The following is a 26,177-nucleotide window of genomic DNA, read 5'->3' on the forward strand; positions in this document are numbered from 1 at the left end:
CAGGTGACCTCTCTCAGATTTATTTCTTCCTCTTCTGAAAACAAAAGGTTTGAAGTTGATTGTATCTAAGGGTCTTTCATGAAAAGGCACTAAGACATAATGGAAAGCCCCTGAATTTAAAGTCAGAGGACCTGGGCTTGAATCTTTTCCACTTACAAGTGGTGTAACCTACATAAGTCATTTTACTTCCTCTGGATCTCATTCTCCTTCATCTATAAAATGAGGGAGTAGGAACCAGATGACTTCAAAAGTATTTTCTAAGTTCTAAGTCAAAGATACCACCCTTCCCCAACTCTCTCAGTTTCTGAATACCTGGGGCAGGATGGAGTGGAAAGAGTCCTGGAAGCAGTCAGACCTTGGGTTCGAATCCTGGCTCTGCTCCTTAAAAGCACTGTGCCATTGGCCCAGTCCCCTCCCCTCTCTGAGACTCATTTCTTCCTCTGTAAAATGAACAGGTTGGCAAACATGATCTCTTAAGGTCCCTTCCAGCTCTAAATCCTGGAACTCCTTAAATGTTCTTTGAGGAGCTCTATGCTTCCTTAGGGTAGTGGGCTTGTGTGCCCCTGTGGGAAGGTACAAAAAAAACAGACCTAGACATTGGGAGGGGTGGGGCATTTCTGCCTGAGTGTCTCTGCCCCTCTGTTCTTGTCTCTCTCCTGACCGACTTTGTCTACCCTCTGGCCCAGGTCCGGGAGGCATACCTCCAGTTCATGATCAGCATTGCCAAGATGATTCGAGCCGATCTGAACTTCACCAAAGATGATGAGTTTGTAGAGAATGAAATGTTGCTGGTGATGAAATTTGAAACTGAAATTGCCAAAGTGAGTAACGATGTAAAGGCCAAAGAGACCAGTTTTAATTAAGTATCCTCTGTGGGCTAGACACTGTTCAAGCCCACAGAGTGATAAGGATACAAATTTGCAGGCTAATGGAGGAGACAGCATACAAATAGACAGGCTAAATTGCACATCGCCTCAGAGGGAATTAAGCAGGTCTAGGGAAGGCTTGATAGGAGGCAGGACTTCAGCTGAGACTGAAAGGAGGCCAAGGAAGGCAGGAAATGGAGATGAGGAAGAAAAGTATTCTAGGTGTGGGGGATAGCTAGGGAAAATGGTCAGGTGGGATCTGGCTTTGGTGGAAGAGAAAGCAGGGTCCATGGGAGATGGATGAAGAAAATTATAGGATTATAGATCTGGGTTGGAGGTCAGGCTTTGCTATTGATTACTAGTATGGCCTTGGACAAGTCACTTCTTTGGACCTCAGGTTATTCTCCTATGTAAAATAAGGGGATTGGGCTAGATGACATCCAAGCTTGCTTCCAGCTCTAATAGGATCCTCGATGGAGACCTAGAAGGAGCTCAGAGGCCATCTGGTCTAACCCCTTCATTTTGCAGATAAGAAAATTGACATTACCTACCCAAGGTTACATAAGGAGCATCAGAGGTGACATCTGAACCCAGGACCTCTGACTCCAGATTCAGTATTCTTTATGCTAATATAACCACACTTCTTCCCCAGAAGGGCTGCTAATCAACATTTGTTAGTGGCCAGAGTTTAATTAGTCAACCAATAAGCATTTATCAGTCACCTTCTCTGTGCCAGGTCCTATGCCTGACTTCTCTTTCCCTGAGGATCATGGGATTACTTGAGACAGCAAAGAGAAACCATGGAGATTCTGACCTGTGGCTTCTTGGGTATGTAGATCTGGACAGTTTTAGGGGGTTGTTCCCACTAATGGTGACCCAATTTTAAATCTTCCCCCCAGGCCACTTCACCTCAAGAGGAAAGGCATGATGTCACTCTCCTCTATCACAGAATGAATATATCTCAACTCCAGAGTACCTTTCCCTTCAAGGTAATTTTGCAGCTTCCTCAGTTTCTCATCTGTCTGTATGTCTGTCTGTCTGGGGCTTTGTCGGAAGAGGGATGGTGTTTACCAGACTTACACCAATAGCAAAAACAAAACAAAACAAAACAAAACAAAAAAAAGCAAAACAAAACAAAAAAAACCACTTTCAGGTGGAGGACAGAAGGCTGGTTGTATATTATTTGATCAATTCTTCATGCATTTGTTGAGCACCCACTTTGTCCTTTCCTTTCATTCTTGTCTTCTCTCTCTTCAGTCTGGCTTTTGACCTGATCATTCAACTGAAACTGCTTTCTCTAAAATCACCAATGAACTATTAATTGCCAACTCCAGTGGCCTTTTCTCAATCCTCATCGTCCTTGACCTCTCTGTGGCCTTTGACATTGTTGATAGCCCTCTCCCCCTTGTTACTCTCTTTTCTCTTTGTTTTCATGACACCCCTGGTTCTCTTACCAGTCTAACCTCTGCTCAGTTTCCTTTGCTGAGGTCTTGGCTCATTCACTGTGGGCATCCACCAAGGTCCTCTTCTCTTCTCCCTCTATACTATTTCTCTTGGTGATTTCATGAACTCCCATGAATTCTATCATCATTTCTGTGAAGACGACTCTAAGATTTATATGTCTAGCTCCCACCTCATTCCTGACCTGCAGTCTCATATCTCCAAATGCTTGCTGAACTTCTCAATCTGTATTTCTGTCTGTCTCTTTGTTTGATCATGGATGGAAGAAGAAGGCCCTGAGCCAGGGTCAGACAGAAGGTAGAAAGACAGGACAGCTGGAAGACCTGTCCCATAGAAATATTTAGCTCAACATGTCCAAAACTAAACTCACTAACTTTCCTCTCTTCCTGTGGAAGATACCACATGAAACATATGGTCTTCTCTGATGCTGGCCTTCTGGCACAAGATACCATCTCCCAACTCTTTGCAGACACTAGAGTGGTTTGCCATTTCCTTCTCCAGCTCATTTTACAAATGAGGAAACAAAGACTAACAGGGTTGTGACTTGCCCAGAGTCACACAGCTAGCAAGTGTCTGAGGCCAAACTTGAACTCAGAAAGTTGAGTCTTCCTAACTCCAAGCTCAGTGCTGTATGCATTATGGCACCACCTAGCTGCCACACTACTTATAGCTTGTATGTAATCAGTTATTTCCATATTGTCACCTCTGTTGTTGTTCATCTTTCATTCTCCAAGAGCACCAATGACATCAGGAGGTTGAGGTCTTGATTTGTAAGTGAATTGGATTTAAGTGAGGCAGAGCTGTGCAAATTCACCAACCTCACTCTCTTCTCCTGGGTCATCTGAGTCCAGTGGCAAGACATAGGTCAGGACAATTGGCGATAGTCCCAGGTGCAGTGAAAGTAACCTTGGCCTTTTTAAGCTAAGGTCTTCCCCAGGCCCCAGTTTGAGGCAACACCCATTCAGTGGTTAAAGGCCCCTCTTCTATCATAATGTGAGCTGAGGGCAGGCCTTCTTTTGTTGTCATGTTACTGTTGTTGTTATATGTCTACTGCTTAACATAGTCTCTGGCCCATGGTAGGTGCTTAATAAGTGAATATGGATGGACTGAATGAATAATAGGAAGATTTAAAATATGGCACAGCCCCTAATCTTCAAAAGCTTACATGCCAGGAGAACATTGTACACAACCACAGACATACTGCTTCTGTGATGACTAACCTTGATGGACTTGGCTCTTCTCAGCAATGCAAGGTTCAAAGACAGCTCCAAAGGACTCATGATAGAAAGAGCCGTCTACATCGAGAGAAAGAATTATGGGGTCTGAATGCAGATTGAGGCAAACTATTCGCTCTCTTTTTTTCCTTCTTTTTTGGTTTCATTTCTCCTTTCTTATGATTCATTCCATGGGTTATAATTCTTCTTTATGACTGGACTATTATGTAAATAAGTTCAATGCAAAGGTATATGTAGAACCTATATTGGATTACATGCCATCTTGTGGGGGAGGGGGGATGGAGAAGGGGGGAGGGGATGGAGGGGAAGAAAATTCAGAACTCAAAAACTTGTGGAACTGAATGTTGTAAACTGAAATTAAAAAATCTAATTTTTTTAAAAGCTTACACTCTATTGAAAGTCTGGAAGAGAGCAGAGAGAAGAGTGAGGCATGACATGTGTTCACAGAAATAGATAGAATGCCAGGTGGGGAGTGAGGGGGACAAAGAAGAAAGCCACACATTGTGAATCAGGAACATCCTCAGAGAGGGGATGTTACTTGAGCCTAATAGGAAGAAGAAAGAATTTTGAAAGGCAATGATGAGGAGGAAATGATATGTTCTAGCCAGAGGGGATGGCCTGGCCTCCTCATGAGGAAAGGACTGATTTGACTGGGCCTGTGCATTAGGAAGATTTGAACCCAGGTCCTCTAATGCCAGTGTTCTTTCCATTACACCACACCAGGTCTGTGATCCTTTCTCACAGAACTTCAATTGGACTGTCTTTATACAAATTGTCATGTCCTCGGTAAACATTAACATCCTGGAAAATGAGGAGGTCGTGGTGTATGGGGTTCCTTACCTCCAGAGTCTTCAAGAAATCATCAGCAAGTACCCAGCCAGGTGAGAATAGGCATGGCCAGCCCATGTCACTCTGATGGCTTTGAACTTTTGGCTTCATCAGCCTCAGCCTCCCCTTATTCTTTTGTTTTTCCTCCTTCTGTGGTATCCTCTCCGCTTTACTTTTCAAGCACCCAGTACCCCAGATTTCCAACACCAACACTTCCATCAAAACCTGCTCCCAGGAAAAGAGCCAATGTGTTCATTCACACTAAGGTATAAATGACTGATGAGGGTTAATGTACTATCCCTCTCAGGAAGTAGTTGCATTCCCACCTATGAAACAACCTGATTTCTTTTGGTGAAATTTCAGGTGGAAAAAGAGACCTGAGAGAAGGAAAGGAATTTCTTCTTAGGATCTCTAAACCATAGCATCTTCTCAATTGCCTATTCCTCTCTTTTGTAAGGCCAGCCCTTTCCCCAGACTTATCATCTCCAATTGGAAAGACTTTTTACTCTGACAGTGAGGAACCAGAAGACCCTGTCTCCAACCCCATTTCTATCCCTTTCCCCTTCCAGCCCCCTTCCTGACCCTTCCCTGGGCACTAATGAGGGACTCTACTCATCTGTTCCCAGAACCATCCAAAACTACCTGGTCTGGCGCCTGGTGCAGGATCAAATTAGTAACCTGAGCCATCGATTCAAGGAAGCCCGAGTCAGCTATCGCAAGGTGAGTCACCCATAGGCCTAGTAAATGGAATAAAGGGCTCACAGGTCTGCTAGATTGTGATTTCCATACCATATCCCTCTTGGGGAGCATCCCCATCTTTTTTCTCTTATTCCTTTCATTTCATCAAGGTGAAGAACTCCCAGTGTGGAAGCACCCTCCCCTGGTACAGATCAACAGTTTTTCTCTAACCAATAATCTCAAAAAAATTCCCAGTGTATGTCAGAAGGACTTGAACCCCTGTCTTCTTAACTCCAAAGCCAGTCCACTCTCTATTATCCCTCACTAACATCCAGAATAGTCTAGTATATTTGAAAGAGAACTGGATTTAGAACCACAGGAGCTGGGTTCAAATCCTAGCTCCGACATTACCTGTGTGATCTTAGGCACATCACTTTCTATTCTCAACTTCATCTCTAAAATGTGAATTACAGAAGATGGCGGCTGGTAAGCACGGACTAGAGTGAGCTCCGTACCCAAGTCCCTCCAAAAACCTATAAAAATGGCTCTGAACCAATTCTAGAACGGCAGAACCCACAGAACAGCAGAGGGAAGCAGGGCTCCAGCCCAGAACAGCCCAGATGGTCTCTGGGTGAGCTCTATTCCACACGGAGCTGGGAGCTGGGAGCTGGGAGCTGGGAACGGAGTGGAGCAGAGCCCAGCCTGAGCGGCGTGGACGATCCAGACCAGAAGCCTGGCGGAGGGGGCCCTAGCGCCCTGAATATGTGAGCTGCGGCAGTTACCAGACCCCTCGACCCACAAACACCAAAGACTGCGGAGAAGGTTAGTGGGAAAAGCTGCGGGAGTGGAAGGAGTTCGCGGTTCGGCTTCCAGCCCCGGGGGCAGCGGAGGTGGGGCAGCTACAGCTGTTGTTACTTCCGGCTCCAGGCCCACCTGGTGGGAGGAATTAAGTGGTGGATCACAGCAGGGGTGCACAGCCTGCCGAAGATCTGAGCCCAGTCTGGACTGGGGGTCCTTGGGGAAGGAGGAGTGTGGCTCTGATAGAGCTGGCACCTCCCCCCCAAACGTAGAACATAGAACTCTGTAATCTACAAGCAGTCATACCCCACTGAAAAATTCAAGGGTCAAGTTAGTTGGTTGGGAATATGGCCAGGACGCGAAAACGCGCCCAGATTCAGTCTCAGACTTTGGATTCTTTCTTTGGTGACAAAGAAGACCAAAACATACAGCCTAAAGAAGACAACAAAGTCATAGAGCCTACAACCAAAGCCTCCAAGAAAAACATGAACTGGTCTCAGGTCATGGAAGAGCTCAAAAAGGATTTGGAAAAGCAAGTTAGAGAAGTAGAGGAAAAATTGGGAAGAGAAATAAGAAGGATGCGAGAAAACCATGAAAAACAAGTCAATGACTTGCTAAAGGAGACCCAAAAAATACTGAAAAATACACTGAAGAAAACAACACCTTAAAAAATAGACTAACTCAAATGGCAAAAGAGCTCCAAAAAGCCAATGAGGAGAAGAATTCCTTGAAAGGCAGAATTAGCCAAATGGAAAAGGAGGTCCAAAAGACCACTGAAGAAAATACTACTTTAAAAATTAGATTGGAGCAAGTGGAAGCTAGTGACTTTATGAGAAATCAGGATATTATAAAACAGAACCAGAGGAATAAAAAAATGGAAGACAATGTGAAATATCTCCTTGGAAAAACCACTGACCTGGAAAATAGATCCAGGAGAAATAATTTAAAAATTATTGGACTACCTGAAAGCCATGATCAAAAAAAGAGCCTAGATACCATCTTTCAGGAAATTATCAAGGAGAACTGCCCTGATATTCTAGAGCCACAGGGCAAAATAGAAATTGAAAGAATCCATCGATCGCCTCCGCAAATAGATCCCAAAAAGAAATCTCCTAGGAATATTGTCGCCAAATTCCAGAGCTCCCAGATCAAGGAGAAAATACTGCAAGCAGCCAGAAAGAAACAATTTGAGTATTGTGGAAACCCAATCAGAATAACCCAAGATCTGGCAGCTTCTACATTAAGAGATCGAAGGGCTTGGAATGCGATATTCCGGAGGTCAATGGAGCTAGGATTAAAACCTAGAATCACCTACCCAGCAAAACTGAGTATCATGTTCCAAGGCAAAATATGGACTTTCAATAAAATAGAGGACTTTCAAGCTTTCTCAGTGAAAAGACCAGAACTGAATAGAAAATTTGACTTTCAAACACAAGAATCAAGAGAAGCATGAAAAGGTAATCAAGAAACGGAAATTGCAAGGGACTTACTAAAGTTGAACTGTTTTGTTTACATTCCTACATGGAAAGATGATGAGTATGATTCATGAGACCTCAGTATTAGGGTAGTTGAAGGGAATATGCATATATATACATATATATATGCATATATATACATATATATATGCATATATATATATAAGTATATATATAAGTGAATGTGAATGTATGTATGTATCTATGTGTATATGTATGTATGTGTATATATATATATGTAAAAGAGAGAGAGCAGACACAGGGTGAGTTGAGGATGAAGAGAAGATATCTAAAAGAAATAAAATGAAATTAAGGGATGAGAGAGTAACATACTGAGAGAGGGAGATAGGGAGAGATAGAATGGGGTGGATTATCTCCCATAAAGGTGGCAAGAGGAAGCAGTTCTATGGGAGAAGGGGAGAGGGCAGGTGAGGGGGGAATGAGTGAACCTTGCTCTCATCAGATTTGGCCTGAGGGGGAATACCATACATACTCAGTTGGGTATCTTACCCCACAGGAAAGAAGAGGGAGGAAGATAAAAAAAAAATAAAAGGCGGGGGGGGGGGATGATGGAGGGGAGGGCAGATGGGGGTGGAGGTAATCAAAACAAACACTTTGGAAAGGGGACAGGGTCAAGGGAGAAAATTCAATAAAGCGGGATGGGCTGGGAAGGAGCAAAATGTAGTTAGCCTTTCACAACATGAGTATTGTGGAAGGGTTATACATAATAATACATGTGTGGCCTAGGTTGAATTGCTCAACTTCTTAGGGAGGGTGGGTGGGAAGGGAAGAGGGAAGGGAATTTGGAACTCAAAGTTTTAAAATCAGATGTTCAAAAACAAAAAAACTTTTTGTATGCAACTAAAAAATAAGATACACAGGCAATGGGGCGTAGAAATTTATCTTGCCCTACAAGAAAGGAAAGGAAAAGGGGATGAGAGGGGAGGGGGGTGATAGAGGGGAGGGCTGACTGGGGAACAGGGCAACCAGAATATACGCCATCTTGGAGTGGGGGGGGAGGGCAGAAATGGGGAGAAAATTTGTAATTCAAACTGTTGTGAAAATCAATGCTGAAAACCAAATAAAAAAAAAATGTGAATTACACTAGATGACCTCTGAAGCAGCTGTCAAATCAAAATCTTTAATTTTCTAGTCTCAAAATTGATCCTCCTCACTTTGTAGAAATACTCAGCCCCAGAGAAGGGAAAGAACCAGGACTCACTCTTTCCTAATAGATTGTGTAGGGATTGAGACTGGGGCCTGAGGCTTAACTGCAATGTTTGGACCAAATGTGCAATCGCAATCCTAGATCAGGGTATTAAATGAGGGGGAGATGGCTCCTGGGCCCTGGACCTCTTCTCTCATGGAGGGACTTGGGTGAGTTTCCTAAACAGCTCCTTTCCCAAAGTCTCTACTGATGTGTTGGGGAAAATGGATTGTTTATGGTGTGTTTATGAATACAACTATGGACTGTGTCCAGTTCTAAAGACTGTGTAGCTTCAGCCCAGATCCCCTTGTACAGCTTATCATTGAGTCCAGCCCTTCCCAAGTTATCTTCTCCCCAACTCCATGCCCTACTCCATCAAAGTGTAGACCTCCACTTCACGCATCTAGCTACCCCTCCAATCCTTTTGTGATGTTTAAGAAGGTTAGAGAAACATAGTTTGTGGGTAATTTAATCATTTAATTAATAAGTCCAGCATGTTTATTGATAAAAGGATGGTCATTTGGCTACCTTCCTTACACCAAAGACCCCTAATGGTGGTGGACTTACAGTTTTATGTCCTTCAAAGAGTAGGTATTCCTGGGGCAGCACCAATCAACTCTGATTGGTTAACACAATGGGAGGTGGGCTATATTAAAATGAGGGTCTTGGGGTACATGACTTGGGTCATCCATATCTTGTCTGATATGGTATCTGATATCATATCACCTGTCTGACCAAGGGGAGAATTAACACTTCCCCAGATCTGTCTGAGCAAACACAATGAGCAGGAATGCACCCATTAGCCCAAACTTAGAATGTCTTTTACCTTCTGACTAGATCTTGACCTGGGGAAATCTTTAAGAGAGATTTCCCACACTGGTTGGTTTCTGGATGGGGAAGTAGAAAAGGGGAAAAACCTTAGTCCTGATTCAATAATTAGTTACTATATACAAGAGAAAAATATTCATTTCTCCCACCTGCAAAACCTATTATAGAAAAGAAGGATTAACTGTATTGTCTTTCTTGGGTCCCAAGAGTGTAGACATGTCAAGAAGGAGGCTTGGTGTCCAGAAAAAAATGTTCTGACAATGAGAGTTGTTCCAAAGTAAAACAAGTGACCTCAAGTGGTAGTAGGTTCCTCCTTCCTTGAGATTTTCAAGTGGAAGCTGGAGGACCACATATTGGGGAGATCATATGGGGCAGCTAGGTGGCACAGTAGATAATTGGGCCTGAAATCAAAAAGGCCTGAGTCCAAAGCCAGCCTCAGATACTTACTAGCTGCAGGACCCTAGGCAAGTCACTAAACCTGTTTGTCTGTTTCTTCATCTGTTAAATTGGGATGATAATAGCTCCTACTTCTTCCCAGGATTGTTGTAAGGATCAGGTGAGATAACAATTATGAAGCAGTTAGCACAGTAACACACAGAAAGCACTACATAAGTGTTAGTTTTTATTATTGTTATTGTAGAATGGATTTTCATTCAGATACAGGTTGTATCACATCTCTTCTGAGGTCCTTTCCAATTCTAGGGTTCTATGATTTGAGGCCATTTAGTGACAGATAGGACTTAACTTGAGACGAATTCAGTAGTTTTCAGTTGTATCCAGCTCTTGATGACCCTATTGGGGGTTTTCTTGGCAAAGATGCTGGAGTGGTTTGTCATTTCCTTCTCCAGCTCATTTTACAATTAAGGAAACTGAGCCAAATAGGGTTAAGTGACTTGCCCTGGGTTACACTGCTAGGAAGTGTCTGAGGCCAAATTTGAATTCATAAATATGAGTCTTCCCAATTCGAAGCCTGGTAGTCTATGCATTATGGTGCCACTTAGCTGCCTCAACTCAAGACTAGGGTTTTGTTTACTAGACTACGGTACTCTGATTCTATCCTCTGGGAACATCAGAAGTCATCTGGTGAAAACTTAAGTCCCACCATCAGGCAGATATTAGAGAGTATGGGCTCAGTGAAGGGCATTCCCTCTATCTAACAAGTGAAGAGCATTCTAAATATCTAACGAGTCAGTGGAAAGGAGAAAGTGGGAGAAAGCAATGGAGAAGGATGAGTTTGGTAAACAGAGGCAAATGTCTTCTTCCAGAAGAACAAGTCCTTATCTAGAAATTCAAGGAGGGACCCTGTGATTGACTCACTGCCTGCCAAATAAAATAAAAACTTCTTAACAGTTGAAGCCTTCCACCGTCTGGCCCTAAGCTTCTCTCCAGCTCCAGCTTCCTGGTACCCCCACCCCAGACCAGACCCTTCACTGTCCACATGAATTTCAGCCTCAGTGATTACTCCCTTTCTTCCCTTCCATGTAAAATACCCATGCTCACTAGTATCACTGCCAATTGAAATTCTAGTCGTCTTGTAAAGTCTAGCCCAATCCCTCTCCCTCCAGAAAACCCACCCCAGCTCACAGTCATCTCTCCCTCCTCTGAGTTCTTTTTCTCCATGTGCTTCCTTTCCACAACCCTCATTAGGTACATGTCTCCTTCCTAGCACTCTCTGTACCTGTCTGACTGTCATGTGGAAGAGAGATTAGTTTTGTTCAGCTTCTCCCCAAAGGGCAAAACTGGAAGTTATGAGGTCCTCAGGAGTTGCAGAGGGTCAGATTTTGTCTCAATGTAAGGGAAAAAATTCCAAACAATAGTTGTTAAAAAGCAGAATGGGTTGCTTTTTTGCTCATCACTAGAGGTATTCAAACAGAAGAAGGTGGGGATGTCATGGGTAGGGCTCCCATTTGGGTATGGGCTGGACTAGATGGCTGATGAGTCCTCTTCCACCTCAGAGATTCTGTTACCTAGAATCGCAGAGTCATCCATATACCTAGAATTGGAAGGAGCCTCTGACACCATCTAGTCAAACCTCCTCATTTTACACAGGACGCCCAGAAAAGTGAAATTATTCACCTGAGGTCACCGTATGGACCAGACTATTTCTTACCTGCGTAACCTTAAACAAATAATCACTTACCTTCTCTAGCCCATCTGTAAGTTGAGAGGATTGGACTAGACAACCTTTAAGGTGGCTTCTAATTCTAAAACCTATGACCTCTGACATCCCTTCCAACCCTGAGATTCTGTGATTCCCTGTGGTTTGTCTCCCCAAGTAAGCCATGTGACCCTTGGAAATAGAGTTGATGGTCATTTCCTCATATGGTCCTAAGACCATATGCAGAGCAGGTGAATGAATAATATAGAAGAATACATGAATGAATGAGTGACTGTGTAAATGAATATATGAATGAGTGGATAAGGGAGAGGAGGGGAGAGTATACACTGTTTCTCTCCCTCCAGGCTCTGTATGGGACTTCGCTGGAGGACGTACAGTGGCGGGAATGCGTGCGTTATGTCAACAACAACATGGAGAGCGCAGTGGGTGCCCTCTACGTGAAACAATCATTTGCTGGCGAGAGTAAGAGGATGGTAGGTAAAGCACCACTCCTGGTCTTCCTGCACCACTCCTTCACTCACTCCAGCATCCTGCTGCCCCAGGCTCCCTACCTCCCATACCATACAAACTTGAGGGCCAGAGGACTCTAGTGGGAAGAGGGATCCAGGTCAGCCCAATCCCCTAGAGTCCAGCTCTGAACCTGATCCACAGTGGATGTTGTGTATTCTTCATCTCCTAATCTTGTTCAAACGCCTTCCTCTAAGAGGTCAAGCCAGCTTGTCTTGTTAAACATAACGTAACCTTTATTCATCATTAATGTATGTACAGGAGCAAAAAAAGAGTGAAAACCTACTATTGGGTCATCTTTGCTACAATCCTATTGTCTTATTTTATGGATGAGGAAAACTGAGGCACAGTGACTTGTTCTGAGTAACAGGGCCCAACTTCCAAACCATGTTGTCTCCTATTGGAAGCTCCTTCTTCTTCTCCAGCCCTAAATTGAGGAGCCCAGATTGAATTAGAGTGAGGACAAGTTCAGTGCTTAGCCAGGAAGTGACTTTAGTTGTCTGTTGGGGAGATGCAGGGGAGATGTATTCCCTGCATTTGCCAATTTAGCTTGTGCTAGTCCCAGGGACCCAGGATTTGGTGCTGGGAGGGACCTAAGCAATGATCTCACTGATTTTCTTTTCTTTCTTTATTGGAGGCAATCAGGGTCAAGTGACTTGCCCAGGGTCACACAGCTAGTAAGTGCCTGAGGCCGGATTTGAACTCAGGTCCTCCTGACTCCAGGGCCAGTGCTCTACCTGTTGTGGCACCCAGCTGCCCTTCAACCCACTGATTTTCTAGAGGCAGAGAGTAAGGCCCAGAGAGGAGAAATAACTAGCTAGGTGATAGAGTGGATAGAGCACTGATACTGGAATCTGAAAGAGTTGAGTTCAAATCCAGCCTCAGACATTTACTAGTGACCCGATTACCTTGGACATGCCTATATGCCTCAGTGTCCTTGTCTGTAAAATGGGGATAATAATAGTACCTACCTTTCATGGTTATAGTGAGGATCAAATAAGGTAATATTTGTCAATCATTTAGTGCCTAACACTTTGTTGTTACATTATTCAGTCATGGATGACTCTTTGTGACCCCATTTGAGGTTTTCTTGGCAAGGATACTGGAGTGGTTTGCCATTTCCTTCTCTGGCTCATTTGATAGGTGAGGAAACTGAGGCACACAGGGTGAAGTGACTTGTCCAGGGTCACACAGCTAGCAAGTGTATGAGGCCAGATTTGAAGTGATGTCTTCCTGACTCCAGATATAGTGTTTTATTCATTGCCCCACCTAGCTACCCTGCCTAGCACATAATGAGAGCTTAATAATCCCCTCCCCACCTAGGTTAGTAAGGAATTAGGATTCCAACTCTATTGACTCCAAATTCAAAGTTATTTTTATACAATCACCTGTTATATGAGGTATGGAAAGATTCTATCCATACCAGCATGAGCTTTGGTCAGGCAGTAGGTCCCAGCATGGTCAGAACGCTGCTCTCCTGCTGACTTCAGGGCTTCTAGCAGAACACTGACCTGCCTCACACTCAAAAAGTACAGAAAGTATAACTTGCCCTGGGCAAGTGTTCTCTCCTCTGGGGCAAAGAGACCATAAAAGAAAAGGTATTTAAGTGGACAGAGATGAAGCCCCTTCAGATGCTGAGGTTCTGCAAACACATTCCAGGTGTAGGGGGGAGGAGTGTAAGGGCTCAGCTCTGAGTCAGGGGAAAGTTTTGCTTAAATTTTTCCTTTCAGGTGAGTGATCTCATCCAAAAAGTACGTGAGGTCTTTATTGAGACCCTCAATGAGTTACAATGGATGGATGAACTGTCCAAGAAGAAGGCTCAGGAGAAGGTCAGTGAGAGCTTTGGGGGCTCCTTCATTTGGGGATGTCACTGGTCCTTGTTACCTGGTCTAGGAGCCACAAATTTATCCCACACTTAGTAAGCTGGGAAAGTGCACTTTTTATGTACAATTATTATTTTAGCCAAACTTAGACTTTTCTACTCAAAGTGGGAGATCATAAACCCTGACATTTCCACTTTCCTCACATCGATGTTTCTACCTTTGTTATCTTAGGTAATTATTATCAGGAGATTTTCACACTCATTTTATAAAATTGATAATTCTACTTGCAAGACAATAGTGGGTACTTGGAGCCAAGGATACCTGGCTTCAAATCTAAAAATTGCTAGCTCTGTAACACTGGTTTATCAAAGCCAGTGATGGGATATAATCCACATTAGTGAAGGGAGTTCTCACGCAATGAGTCACTCCACTCACCTGAAATCACAAACCCATCCCATATCCCCATATATAGAAAATGAACTTAAGGTTCAGGAAATAGAAATGACTTGCAAGGATTTGAACCCAGTTCTTGTTTGCCCCAATTCAGTGTTCTTCCCACTCTCCAACCCTCTTCCTTCTTTCCCTATCATAGGCCACAGCCATAAAGGAGCAGATTGGTTACCCAGACTACATTTTAGAAGAGCAAAATAACAAACTTGATGATGAATATTACCAGGTGAGGCCATCATCCCCAGCGGTTACTCTCTGATTTCATCTTCTTTAATAATGCTAGTCAGAATGGCAAAGAACTGGAAACATTGTGGGTACCCATTATAAAAGACTAACTGAACAGTCTGGTGGAGGGATATGATAGAACACAACCTTTGTCCTAGAAGGGGTCTCCATATGTGGTCCAATGATCAACCAGAGCCTGAAGTTTCAAAATAACCAAGCCATTTAATAAAAGCATGTTCAAATATTCCCTAGGTGAAAGCATTTCCCAAAGGGGTGAAAAAAGGAGTTCCCAAGAAGGTAAGAGCCCCAGGCTTGAATTAACTCCTCAGACTCCAACCAAGATCCTTGGGCCCATGACAATAGTGTAGACCAAAATTACAAATATGAGAGATTCAGAGAAGCCTGGGATGACTGTTCTGAACTGATGGGGGCTGAAGTTCATAGAACCAGGACAATAAGACCCCAAATGATTACAGGAATGGAAATGAACATCACACTTAAAGGAGATGGAATGCTAGATAGCCGAGTACCAATTGTGACACCAGAAAATAAAGAATAAAAAATGGAATGCTACTCTTGCATCTCACCGGAGAGGTTGAGAGAAGATGAGAACAAGCCTAAAGAGGGAGTGGCATGCTACAAACACTAGTAGGTGAGGTTATGCAATGGGTTGTTTTGCTTAACAATTTTCCTTTGTCATAAGGGAGACTTCAAAAATGTGGAAGAAGGTGTCCTAGCCATACCAGATCTCAAACTGTATTATAATAAAGGAGCAATTATCAAAACAACAATCTAGCACGGGCTAAGAAATAGAGTGGTAGATCGGTGGAACAGATTGGGTACAAATTACATTATAATAAATGACTATAGAAATCTAGTATATGATAAACTTAAAGATACAAACATCTGGGAAAAAAACTCATTGTTTGACAAAAACTGCTGGGAAAACTGGAAAACAGTAGGGCAGAAACTAGGTGTAGATCAACATCTCACACTGTATACCAAGATAAGGTCAAAATGGGTAAATGATTTACACACCTAGGAACTTCAGTCCCCATCAGTTCAGAACAGTCATTCCAGGCTTCTCTGAATCTCATATTTGTAATTTCTGTCTATACTATTGTCATGGGCCCAAGGATCTTGGTTGGAGTCTGAGGAGCTAACTCAAGCCTGGGGCTCTTATATTCTTGGGAACTCCTTTTTTCACCCCTTTGGGAAATGCTTTTACCTGGGGAATATTCGAGTGTGCTTTTACTAAATGGCTTGATATCATAAGCAAATTAAGAGAGCATGGAATATTTATCTGTCAGATTTATAGATAAGGGAAGGATTTAAGAACAAGGAAGATATAGATAGCATTACAAAATGTAAAATAGATAATTTTGATTATGTAAAGTTAAACAAAGTTTTTGCACAAATGAAACCAATACAACCAAAATTACAAGGAAAGCAGAAAACTGGGGAAAATATTTGTAACAACTATCTCTGATAAAGGCGTTATTTCTCAAATATATAGAGAACTGAGTCAAATTTATAAAAATATGAACTGACAGTTTTCATACAAAGAAATGAAAGCTATCTATAGTCATGTGGGGAAAAATGTTCTAAATCACTATTTATCAGAGAAATGCAAACTAAAATAATTCTGAGGTACCACCTCACACCTACCAGAGTGGCTAATATGACAAAAAAGGAAAATGTTGGATGTTGGAGGGATGTGAGAAAACTGGGACAGTAATGCACTCTTGGTAGAGTGGTGAACTTATCCAACCATTCTGAAGAGCAATTTGGAACTATGCTCAAAGGGCTATAAAACTATGCTTACTCTTTGATCCAGCAATATCACTGCTAGTTTTATGTCCCAAAGACATCCAAAAAAGGTAAAAGGACTTATTTGTACAAAAAAGATTTATAGCCGTTCTTTTTGTGGTGGCTAGGATTTGGAAATCAAAGGGATGCCCATCAATTAGGGAATGACTAAATAACCTGTGGTGTATGATTGTAATGAAATATTATTGTGCTAGAAGAAATGACAAGCAAGATGATTTCAGAAAAGCCTGGAAAGACTTACATGAACTGATGCATAGTGAAGTTGAAGAGAACCAGGAGGACGTTGTATACACAATATTGTTTGATGAAGAACTGAGAATGACTTAGCTATTCTCACCAATACAGTGATCCAAGATAATCCCAAAGAACTAATGATGAAGCATACTATCTGCCTCCAGAGAAAGAAGTGATATTGTATGAATGCAGACTGAAGCATGCTTTTTTCACTTTCTTTCTTTCTTTTTTTTTCTTTTGAGTCTTCTTGTGCAAAATGACTAATATGAAAATGTTTTACATAATTGCATGAGTATTACCTATATCTGATTGCTTACTATCTCAAGAAGTAGGGTGAGGGAGGCCGGGATAGAATTTTGAATTCAAAACTTTAAATAAAAACGTTTTAGGGGCAGCTAGGTGGTACAGTGAGTAAAGCACCAGCCCTGGAGTCAGGAGGACCTGAGTTCAAATCTGCCCTCAGACACTTGACACACTTATTAGCTGTGTGACCTTAGGCAAGTCACTTAACCGCAATTGCCCTGCCCTCTCCACTCCAAAAAAAAAATCAAAATGTTTTTTTTAAAATTAGGAGGGATCATTTTTTTTATAAATTTCTTTATTTATTTTTAGTTTACCACACACGGTTCTACATAGTTTTGAGTTCCAGTTTTTCTCCCCTCCCTCCCCCCTCCCTCCCCAAGACGGCATGAAGTCTCATATAACTGTCATGTATAACTTTGCATTGAATTAATTTATGCACTAGTCAAGTCGTGGAGAAGAATTTTGACCAATGGAATGAATCATGAGAAAGAAGAAACAGAACCAAAAAAAAAAAAACAACCCCAAAAACAAAACAAAGAGAAGCAGAAAAGGCGAGCATGTAGTGTGCCTCAGTCTGTATTCAAACTTCGCAGTTCTTTGTCTCGATGAAGATAGCATTCTCCATCGTGAGTCCCCTGGAGTTGTCCTTGCCCCTTAGGTTGCTGAGAAAAGCGCAGTATGTCAGGGTTGGTCCTCACGGAATCCATATATCTGTGGCTGTGCATAACGTTCTCCTGGCTCTGCTCCGCTCACTCAGCATTATGTCGTGTAGGTTTTTCCAGGTTGTTATGAAATCTGCATCATCCCCATTTCTTATGGCACAATAGTATTCCATCACCTTCATATACCACAGCTTGTTCAGCCATTCCCCAATTGATGGGCATCCCTTTGATTTCCAATTCTTGGCTACCACAAAGAGAGCTGCTATAAATATTCTTGTACATATGGGTCCTTTTCCCGCTTGCGTGATTTCTTTGGGATACAACCCTAGAAGTGGTATTGCTGGGTCAAAGGGTATGAACATTTCTATAGCCCTTTGGGCATAGTTCCAAACCGCAGGAGGGATCATTTTTAAAAAATAGGGGAGACTTCAGTGCTTAGGGTAGACACATCCATTAGTGACTGCTAAAAAAATGAAAGTAATCATCAATATTTTATTTGTTCGTTTGTTTATTATATCAGCAGGCTGGTCCAGGAATAGCTCTTCTCTTCATGCTCATTGATTTTCTACAAACAAACAAACAAAAGAGCTTCATCCTTTGGACTAATTGCTTTACATATTAACATTCCCTTTCCTTAGCTGAACTTCACAGAGGACATGTTCTTTGAGAACACACTGCAGAACCTCAAGTCCAATGCACAGAAAAGCCTGAAGAAATTGAGGGAGAAGGTGGACCAGGATGTGTGAGTACAGTGGCAGCTGGAAAAGAGCGCAGATGTGATTAAGCAGATCTTGATGTGATGTGGTCTTAGGCAGATGTGATTAAAAATAATGAAAAAAGTAGCGCACGTTTTGACAGCACTTTAAGGTTTGCACTGTGCTTAGCAAATATCATCTGATTTGATCCTCAAAACAGCCCTGGGACATGGGTGCTGTTATTATCCCCATCTAACTGAAGCCAGAGATGTCAAAGAGACTTGTCCAAGGTCACAGAGCTAGTAAGTCTCTAGGCAGTATTTGAACTCGGGTCTTCTTGACCCTCTGTTCACTGTACCACCTAGCTGTCTAAACACTCTGATTTACCACCTTAAATCACCAAGCTTTTTTTTTTTTTTAATGAGGTAGTTGGGGTTAAGTGACTTGCCCAGGATCGTACAACTGGTTATTTGAACTCAGGTGCTACTGACTCCAGGGCTGATGTGCCATTCACTGCATCACCTAGCTCCCCCTCATCAAACCTTTAAAAACATTATGGGGGCAGCTAGGTGGCACAGTGAGTAGAGCACCGGCCCTGGAGTCAGGAGAACCTGAGTTCAAATCTGGCCTCAGACACTTGACACACTTCCTAGCTGTGTGACCTTTGGCAAGTTACTTAACTCCAATTGCCCTGCCTTTCCCCCTGCAAAAACAAAAATGTACATAGACAGAAATCTTTCCCAAAAGCACCTTTTTCCTGCTTTCTCAAAAAAATGATCTTTTTTTCCTGGACGACTCAGGATTATCATGATAAGAGGCAATGTGATACAGTGGAAAGCGCCATGGATTTATAGTCTGAGGACCTGAGTTCAAATCCTGATTCTGCTGTTTTACCTGTGTGACCTTCAGCAAATTACTTCTCTCACATTTTGGTTTCCCCTTCTGTAAAACGAGTAACTGCAGTGAAAGTTGTGGCTTAGGGAAAGAGCACAGTCCTGGAATACAAAAGATCTGGCTCCACCACTTTCTGGCTTTATGACCTTGGAAGAGTCATGTGACTTTTCTGAGCCTCAGTTTCCTCAGATATAAAATGGTGGGGTGTGGACTAAGTAACCTCTGTGACCTCTTCCATCCCTAGATCAATGATTCTTCGATCTTGTAAATTAAAGAAAGCTTCCTGGGCACCTGAGCCAGGCTTTAAGAGATATTTAAATGGGTGGAGATGAAGTCCCAACATTGAGATTCTGTGGGTGCATTCCAGGCTTTGGGAGGTGTCCAGCTAGAAGGTAGAGAGCCACATGGGAGAAGACAGGACAACACTGGGGAGTTACAGTTTAGCTTTAATATAGAGCAGATTTAGAACTGAAAGAGTCCTTAGAAACCATCTTATCCAACACTCATATTTCACAGACGAGGAAACAGGCTCAGAGAAGGGTCACAGGTTATTGAACAGCAAAGCTGGGACATGAACCCTGTTTGTTGCACTCAAAGTCCCACAGTCTTTCCACTGCACTAGGCTGCCCCTTTCAGGTATCTTTTATACTATCAATATTGTAATAAAGGTATGGATTTGAAGTAGGGGGACCTATATTAAGTCATCCCAACACTGCCACTGACTACCTGTGTGACCTTAGATAAATGACTTAACCTCTCTGGGCTTCACTTTCTTCACCAGTAAAATGAAGGGGCTGCACTAGATAGTACTTTCCAGCTCTAAATCTATGCTCCTACAATAACCTCCAAGTGCTTTATTTTGCAGTATTTGTATCATTCATATCATTCATATTAAAATAAAATGACACAGCACTTGTGGTGAGAGAAAGGACAAAGAAAAAGAGGCAGCCTGCCTGATATGAGACATCTTCTATGAACCTTCCAAAACAATATTTTTTGTGTTTGTTGTTCAAGTTGTTTTAGTCTTATCCAACTCTCTGTGACCCCATTTGGGGCTCTCTAGAAAGAGATACTGGAGCAGTTTGCTAATTCCTTCTCCGGCTCATTTTACAGATAAGAAAACTGAGTCAAACAGGGCTAAATGACTTGCCTAGGGTCACAGAGCTGGTGAGTGTCTGAGACCAGGTTTGAATTCAGGAAGATGAACTTTCTTAATGTCAGACCTGGCACTCTATGCACTATGGCGCCATCTAGCGACTTTAAATGATCATGTTAATATCCAAAATAATAAAAGCTCACATGTCCAGATCTCTTTTAGCCCCACACAACAACCCTGAGAGCTGGGCACTATCGGTATAATCATTCCCATTTTATAGAAGACGAAACTTAGAGATGAGAATTTAAGTGATTTGCCAAAGTGTGATCAGCCCATCCCTGATGCTAGTCCAGGCTGCCTCTCCATGGGACAGCCCATAGTCATCTGGAGCTTGACCACAGGCACCAAACCTAATCTCTGGTCACTGTCTTCTTTTTCAGCTGGATCATCGGGGCTGCCGTAGTCAATGCCTTTTACTCTCCAAATCGAAACCAGATTGGTAGGTGATGCAGTCCCTTCCTTCTTGGCCTCTGCTGAAATCCATACCTCTCCTTCCCACCCTACCTCATTTGTTGGTCACTCCCCTCCCCTCCTCCCCTGAGAGAAGGGAGGAGGGCCATCAGCAGGGTCATCAAAGGGCATTTGGCCAAATCTCTGTTTTATAGATGAGGAGATGGAAGGCCATTAGTTTTTTATTTAGAATCTCAGAGGTATCTCCCTAATCTAGCCCCCTGCCCCTCTTCCTCCCATCCTATAGCTCACCTAGAATCCAGAATTTGAGAGTTAAAAGAGACCCCAGAAGCCATCCAGTCCACCTCACACCCAAATGGCATTCCCACTATAACATTTCCAACAAGTGGTTGTCCAGTCTTTGACTGAAGACCTCCAAGAAGGAGTCACCCATCCCCTCCCAAGGTAGCCTTTCTATTTTGGAGCAGCTCTGATAGAGAGGTTTTTTCTGACATAAAACCTAGGAAAAACTAGATAAGGAAACTGAGGCCAGAAAAGGAAAATAATTTACCTAAGGTCATTCAGGGACCCAGGGGCAGGTAGGATTTGAATCCAAATCCACACACTCCAAACCCAGCCTTCCTTCTAATGCCTCTTTTTGTAGGTTTAACTCCCAAAAGGTTAACCTTGAATGAGTATGAGAAGCTGATTTGGCAGATGAAGGAAAGATATGTATATGAAAACAGAAGTTAGGGGCTCCCCCCACAGATGCCAAAAATTGTGGAAAGTCTACAGGGCTTGGAAGGGTTTGAGGGAGACCTGCTTGAAGGAAGTGGCCTTTAAGTTCCCCTAGATGACTGCTGAGCCTCATTCCAGGACTTTGAGGGCTTCTGTCGTCCTCCATGGGAGGCTTGGTGACCAGATTCTCACCCCTGCCACCTGGGTGATAAATGCCATCAATTCAGTCTAGTCCATGATCATTGCACTGGGAATCAAGAAGATCTGGATTGTGACTTCAGAAACTTTTCTACAAGCCTCAGTTACTTCATCTATAAAATTTGTCCTTGTATCTTGTTTGTGCGAGTTGTTTTCATGTTGTCTCCCCCATTTGGCTGTGAGCTCCTTGATAGTAGAGGCTGATTTTGCCTTTCTTTGACCTTCAGCTGTGCTTAACACAGTTCCTGGCACATAGCAGGTACTTAATAAATGCTCCTTGGCTGACTGGCTGACAAACTCTATGAGCCTCTGACCCTGTGATCTCATCCCAAGCAGTTGGCCATTGAAAAGAACAAGACAATAGGCCTACAGTGTCATATAATGTGAAGAACCTTGGCTTTGGAGTCAGAGGACCTGGATTTGAATCCAGCCTTTGACACTCACTAGCTGTGTGACCTTAGGCAATTCACTTCCACTTTCTAGGCCTCAGTTTCCTCGTCTGTAAAATAAGAGTTTGTACCAAACGACCTCTGAGATCCCTTCCAGCGCCAATGATCCCTTCTTTCTTCTGCAGTGTTTCCTGCTGGGATCTTGCAGCCCCCTTTCTTCAGCAAACAGCAGCTTCAGGCCTTGAACTTTGGGGGGATTGGGATGGTGATTGGCCATGAGATCACCCATGGGTTTGATGACAATGGTGAGTAGGATCCTCCTCCTTCTCTCATTCCTACCACACACATTCCGGGTCCAATCTCTATGGGGAGAGATCAATTGTAGTATTCAAAGCTTCAGTGCTGAGGATCCAGGCAAGGGTCGGGGGTGGAGGGGATGAGGGGAGACAGAAATGGCCACGTCATGATGTCTGGCCTCAAAGACCACCCAGCCTGGTTGAGGATACGGGACATCCATGTGTGCAAAGCTCAAAAGTGACACAAGAACTGGGTTCCACTTCATGGTACCAGGAGGAGACTGGAAGTATAGAGGGAAGCACTTGGGTTTGGAATATGGAGAGAATCTGATTTGAATCTCTACCATATACTAGTCATGTAACATTGGGCAAGTCCTATAGAGCCTAAGGGTCATAGAGGCCCTCAGAAGCCACCTCCATCCAACCCACACCTAAACAAAACTTCCCTCTACAACATGCCTGACAACTGACCACCTGGCCTCTGCTTGAGGACCTTCAAGAAGGGGGACCCTACTACCTAGGGGGGCTACCCATCCCATTTGGGTTAGCAGCCCATCTGGGCATAGTTTTTATCTGTAAAAGGAGGCATTTTGACTAGACAATGTTCAAAGCCTCACCCGCTCTGTAGCCAAGATCCTATAAGCAGGAACTATAGATGTGTCCAGCCTTCCAAGGGGACTACTTGGAAGGTAAACATTCATTTGGAAGTACAGGGCCCAGCCTGTTTTGTCACAAAATTGGGCTTGTGATTCACCAAGTACTTCTTGATCAAGAGGAAAAATGGTATGGTGAATAGAGAGAGACCTTGGAATCTAGAAGACCTGGGTTCAAATCCTGTCTGCCACACATGGGCTTTGTGACCCTGGGCAAGTCCTTTATCTTTTCACTCCCTGAGTCACCTCTAGCTGTAGAGCACTTTGGGAGACTCCATTTTCACCCTGTACCAATAAGTTGGCACATGTACCAATAAAATCACAAGTTCAGTTTCCCTGCCCAAATTGCCAGACACTGGGAATCTAAAGCTGAAAATGAAACAATTGCTCACTTGAAGGAGCTCATGATCAAGCAGTAAACATTTATTAAGTGCTTAGTATGTGCCAGGCATTGTACTAAGTGCTGGGGATGCAAATACAAAAGAAAAACATTGTCTCCCGTCAAAGAGCTTACAGTCTAATGGGGCAGGCCACAAGGTGGAAGGGGAGGGGAGAGGGCCTGAACAAGGCACCCTACATGGGGGAGGGGAGAGGAAATCAAAGGATTCCCAAAGTAATGCATGTATAGGCATCCTTAGCTGAGCTCCCTCCTTCAATGGAGTTTTGGGGTTCATGGCTCTACCCTCCCATCAGTCTATAAGAGGATACAACATATAGAGAGATAATTAAATAGAAATTGTGTAGAAGAGAGAACACTAACTTCTGGGGGATCAGAAAAGTCATAAAAGGTGACTCTGAGCTGAGCCTCGAAAGAAGTTAGAAATTCATCAGACAGAGGTGAAATAGGAGTGCATTCTAGACAGGAGGTACAGCTTGGGCAAAGACATGGAGGTGGGAGATAGAATATCAAGTTCAGGTGGCAATTAGTTAGCCAGTATGGCTAGGACAGCATGCATGTATAGAAAGCGTGGCTATGAAGTCATAAGACTTGTTTGGACTATAGATTTCAAATTGGTAAGTGTCCCCAGGTGAACCAGGTACATCTGGGTTAAATCCACATTTCTGGCTTTTGGTAAGAGACCAATAGGTGATTACAAATATCCACCATGGGTGCTGATATATCATGGTACTAGAATCACTCATTGCATTTGCCAGCAAGAGTGAAATAAAATCAGCATCCATGTGCTGCCCCTCTCTAGAATGTTCAGTGCCCACGTTAAAGATCAAGTCATTTTCCAGTTCTGTCTAACTCTCAGTGACCCCATCTGGGGTTTTCTTGGCAAAGATACAGGAGTAGTTTGACATTTCCTTCTCCAGCTCATTCTTCAGATAAGGAAACTGAGGCAAGAAGGATTAAATGACTTGCCCAGGGTCACACAGCTAGTAAGTATCTGTGGCCAGATTTGAACTCAGAAAGATGAGTCTATCTGATTTTGAGCCCAGCGTTCTATCCACTAAGCCACCTAGCTGCCCATATGGACTCTCAGATGACCCAAAGTCACAGTCACCTGCCAGCATTGGTAGTTGCTTTTTTTCCTTTTCTGTTCATGGTGATGTGAAACATTTATGAACAGAAACAGGGCAGGGTTTGTGCTTTAGGGATGTATTGGCCTCACTGGTAATCTTAGAACCAGTGTTGTCCTCCCCTGGGTAGTCCCCTTCCCTCCTCTCCCCCAGGAAGAAACTTTGACAAAGATGGAAACATGTTGGACTGGTGGAGTAACTTCTCATCTCAGCACTTCAAGGAGCAGACAAAGTGCATGGTGTACCAGTATGGCAACTATACCTGGGACCTGGCCGGCGGCCAGCATGTGAGTGAGAGTGATGGCGGACCCAAGTGCAGCCACCACCTTGCTAGTCAGAGCATCAAGTCCTCAGAGGGACCTGGGGAAATAAAAGACCAGGGGTCAGGGGGTTGGGATGGGACCAGCCAGCTACACCATTCATTTAATCAACCAACCAACCATAGTAGATGTAAAGCACCTACTGTGTGCCAGGCACTATGTTAGGTTCCTGCCCTTAAGAAGTTAAATTCTATGTGGAAATATGTTTGACTTGATTGTACATGTATAACCTATATCAGATAGCTGGCTCTCTTGGGGAGGGGGAGGAAAGGGAGGAAGCAAGAAAAATTTGGAACTCAAAATTTTACAAAAATAAGTGTTGAAAACTATCTTTACGTGTAATTGGAAAAAAAATATTTTAAAAAATAAAAATAAATAAAAGATAAAAATAAATACTATTCCCAGTCCCTCCCCCCAATAAAATAGTTTGAAACTCTTAAAAAGTTACATTGTAATGGGAGGAGAGAGAGTATATATGGTACAGGTGTATACAAGATAAATCAAAAGAGATACAAAGTATCTCTAGAGGGGATTTGATTCCACATTTGCTGAATGCCAGGGCCTGCATGGAAAACCAGATAAAGCAGAAGATGCTGTATGGAAGGAGAGAGCAGGGATCATGTGAGGGATCTGGAGAGGCTTCCTGGAGGAGGTGTCAACTGAGCCAAGCCTTGGAGGGAGCTAGGGATTGTGGGAGGGGGACGGAAGGAGGGAAAGCATTCCAGGCGTGGGGACCCGCCACAGAAAAGCAGGCAGTTGCCAGGGAACAGTAGGAGACGGTGCTGAAGGGGAGTAGTTTGAAATGTCTTCTTCCACGATCCTGCTTTCCCTTTCTCATGCCCACAGGTAAGTGGGATTGGCACACTAGGAGAAAACATTGCAGATAATGGAGGCATTCGGCAAGCTTATAAGGTAAGCTGGATTTCACTCCTTCATTCAACACCTATTGAGTGCCCACTGTATACAATACAGGGCCCTATGCCAGGCTCTATTATGAAATTCTTTCCTGGGTATTTGAAAGAATAGAAGAGAGACAAAAGGGTCTTGGGATTTAGAACAGAAACAGATTGCAGAAATTATCTAGTCTAATCCCCTCATTTTACAGATAGGGAAACCGAGGCAGAGAGGTGAAATGATTTGTCCAAGGATCTCAGCTAGCAAGGATCAGAATCATAACTCAGACAAGGGTCGTCTGGCTCTAAACTCAGTGCTCATTCCCCTACAGGACAAGGCATTTGTAAGACCATAGATCTAGAGCCAGAAAGGACCTTAGAAGCCTCATTTAACAGGTGAGTAAACTGAGGCCCAGAGGAGTCGAGGTACTTGCTCAAGGTCACAGAAGTGGTCAGCAGCAAAGCCAGGATTTGAACCCAGACCCTCTGACTCCAAATCCAT

The 26,177-nt window shown here is 43.3% G+C and overlaps 1 protein-coding gene across 1 annotated transcript in view; it reads left to right on the forward strand.

Annotated features, from left to right (window-relative positions):
- The window catches only part of MMEL1 (membrane metalloendopeptidase like 1), a 59,676-nt gene that overhangs the window by 27,992 nt on the left and 5,507 nt on the right, over positions 1-26,177 (forward strand). Inside the window, exons 10-21 of the mRNA XM_036746689.1 lie at positions 687-821; positions 1,766-1,855; positions 4,286-4,443; positions 5,017-5,110; positions 11,840-11,968; positions 13,733-13,831; positions 14,418-14,501; positions 18,168-18,271; positions 20,655-20,713; positions 22,175-22,294; positions 24,616-24,749; positions 25,629-25,694. Coding sequence (XP_036602584.1) covers positions 687-821; positions 1,766-1,855; positions 4,286-4,443; positions 5,017-5,110; positions 11,840-11,968; positions 13,733-13,831; positions 14,418-14,501; positions 18,168-18,271; positions 20,655-20,713; positions 22,175-22,294; positions 24,616-24,749; positions 25,629-25,694 — 1,272 coding nt within the window. The remainder of the gene's footprint in view (positions 1-686; positions 822-1,765; positions 1,856-4,285; positions 4,444-5,016; positions 5,111-11,839; positions 11,969-13,732; positions 13,832-14,417; positions 14,502-18,167; positions 18,272-20,654; positions 20,714-22,174; positions 22,295-24,615; positions 24,750-25,628; positions 25,695-26,177) is intronic.

The sequence above is a fragment of the Trichosurus vulpecula genome, chromosome 2 (assembly GCF_011100635.1).
Source record: "Trichosurus vulpecula isolate mTriVul1 chromosome 2, mTriVul1.pri, whole genome shotgun sequence".
Taxonomy (NCBI): domain Eukaryota; kingdom Metazoa; phylum Chordata; class Mammalia; order Diprotodontia; family Phalangeridae; genus Trichosurus; species Trichosurus vulpecula.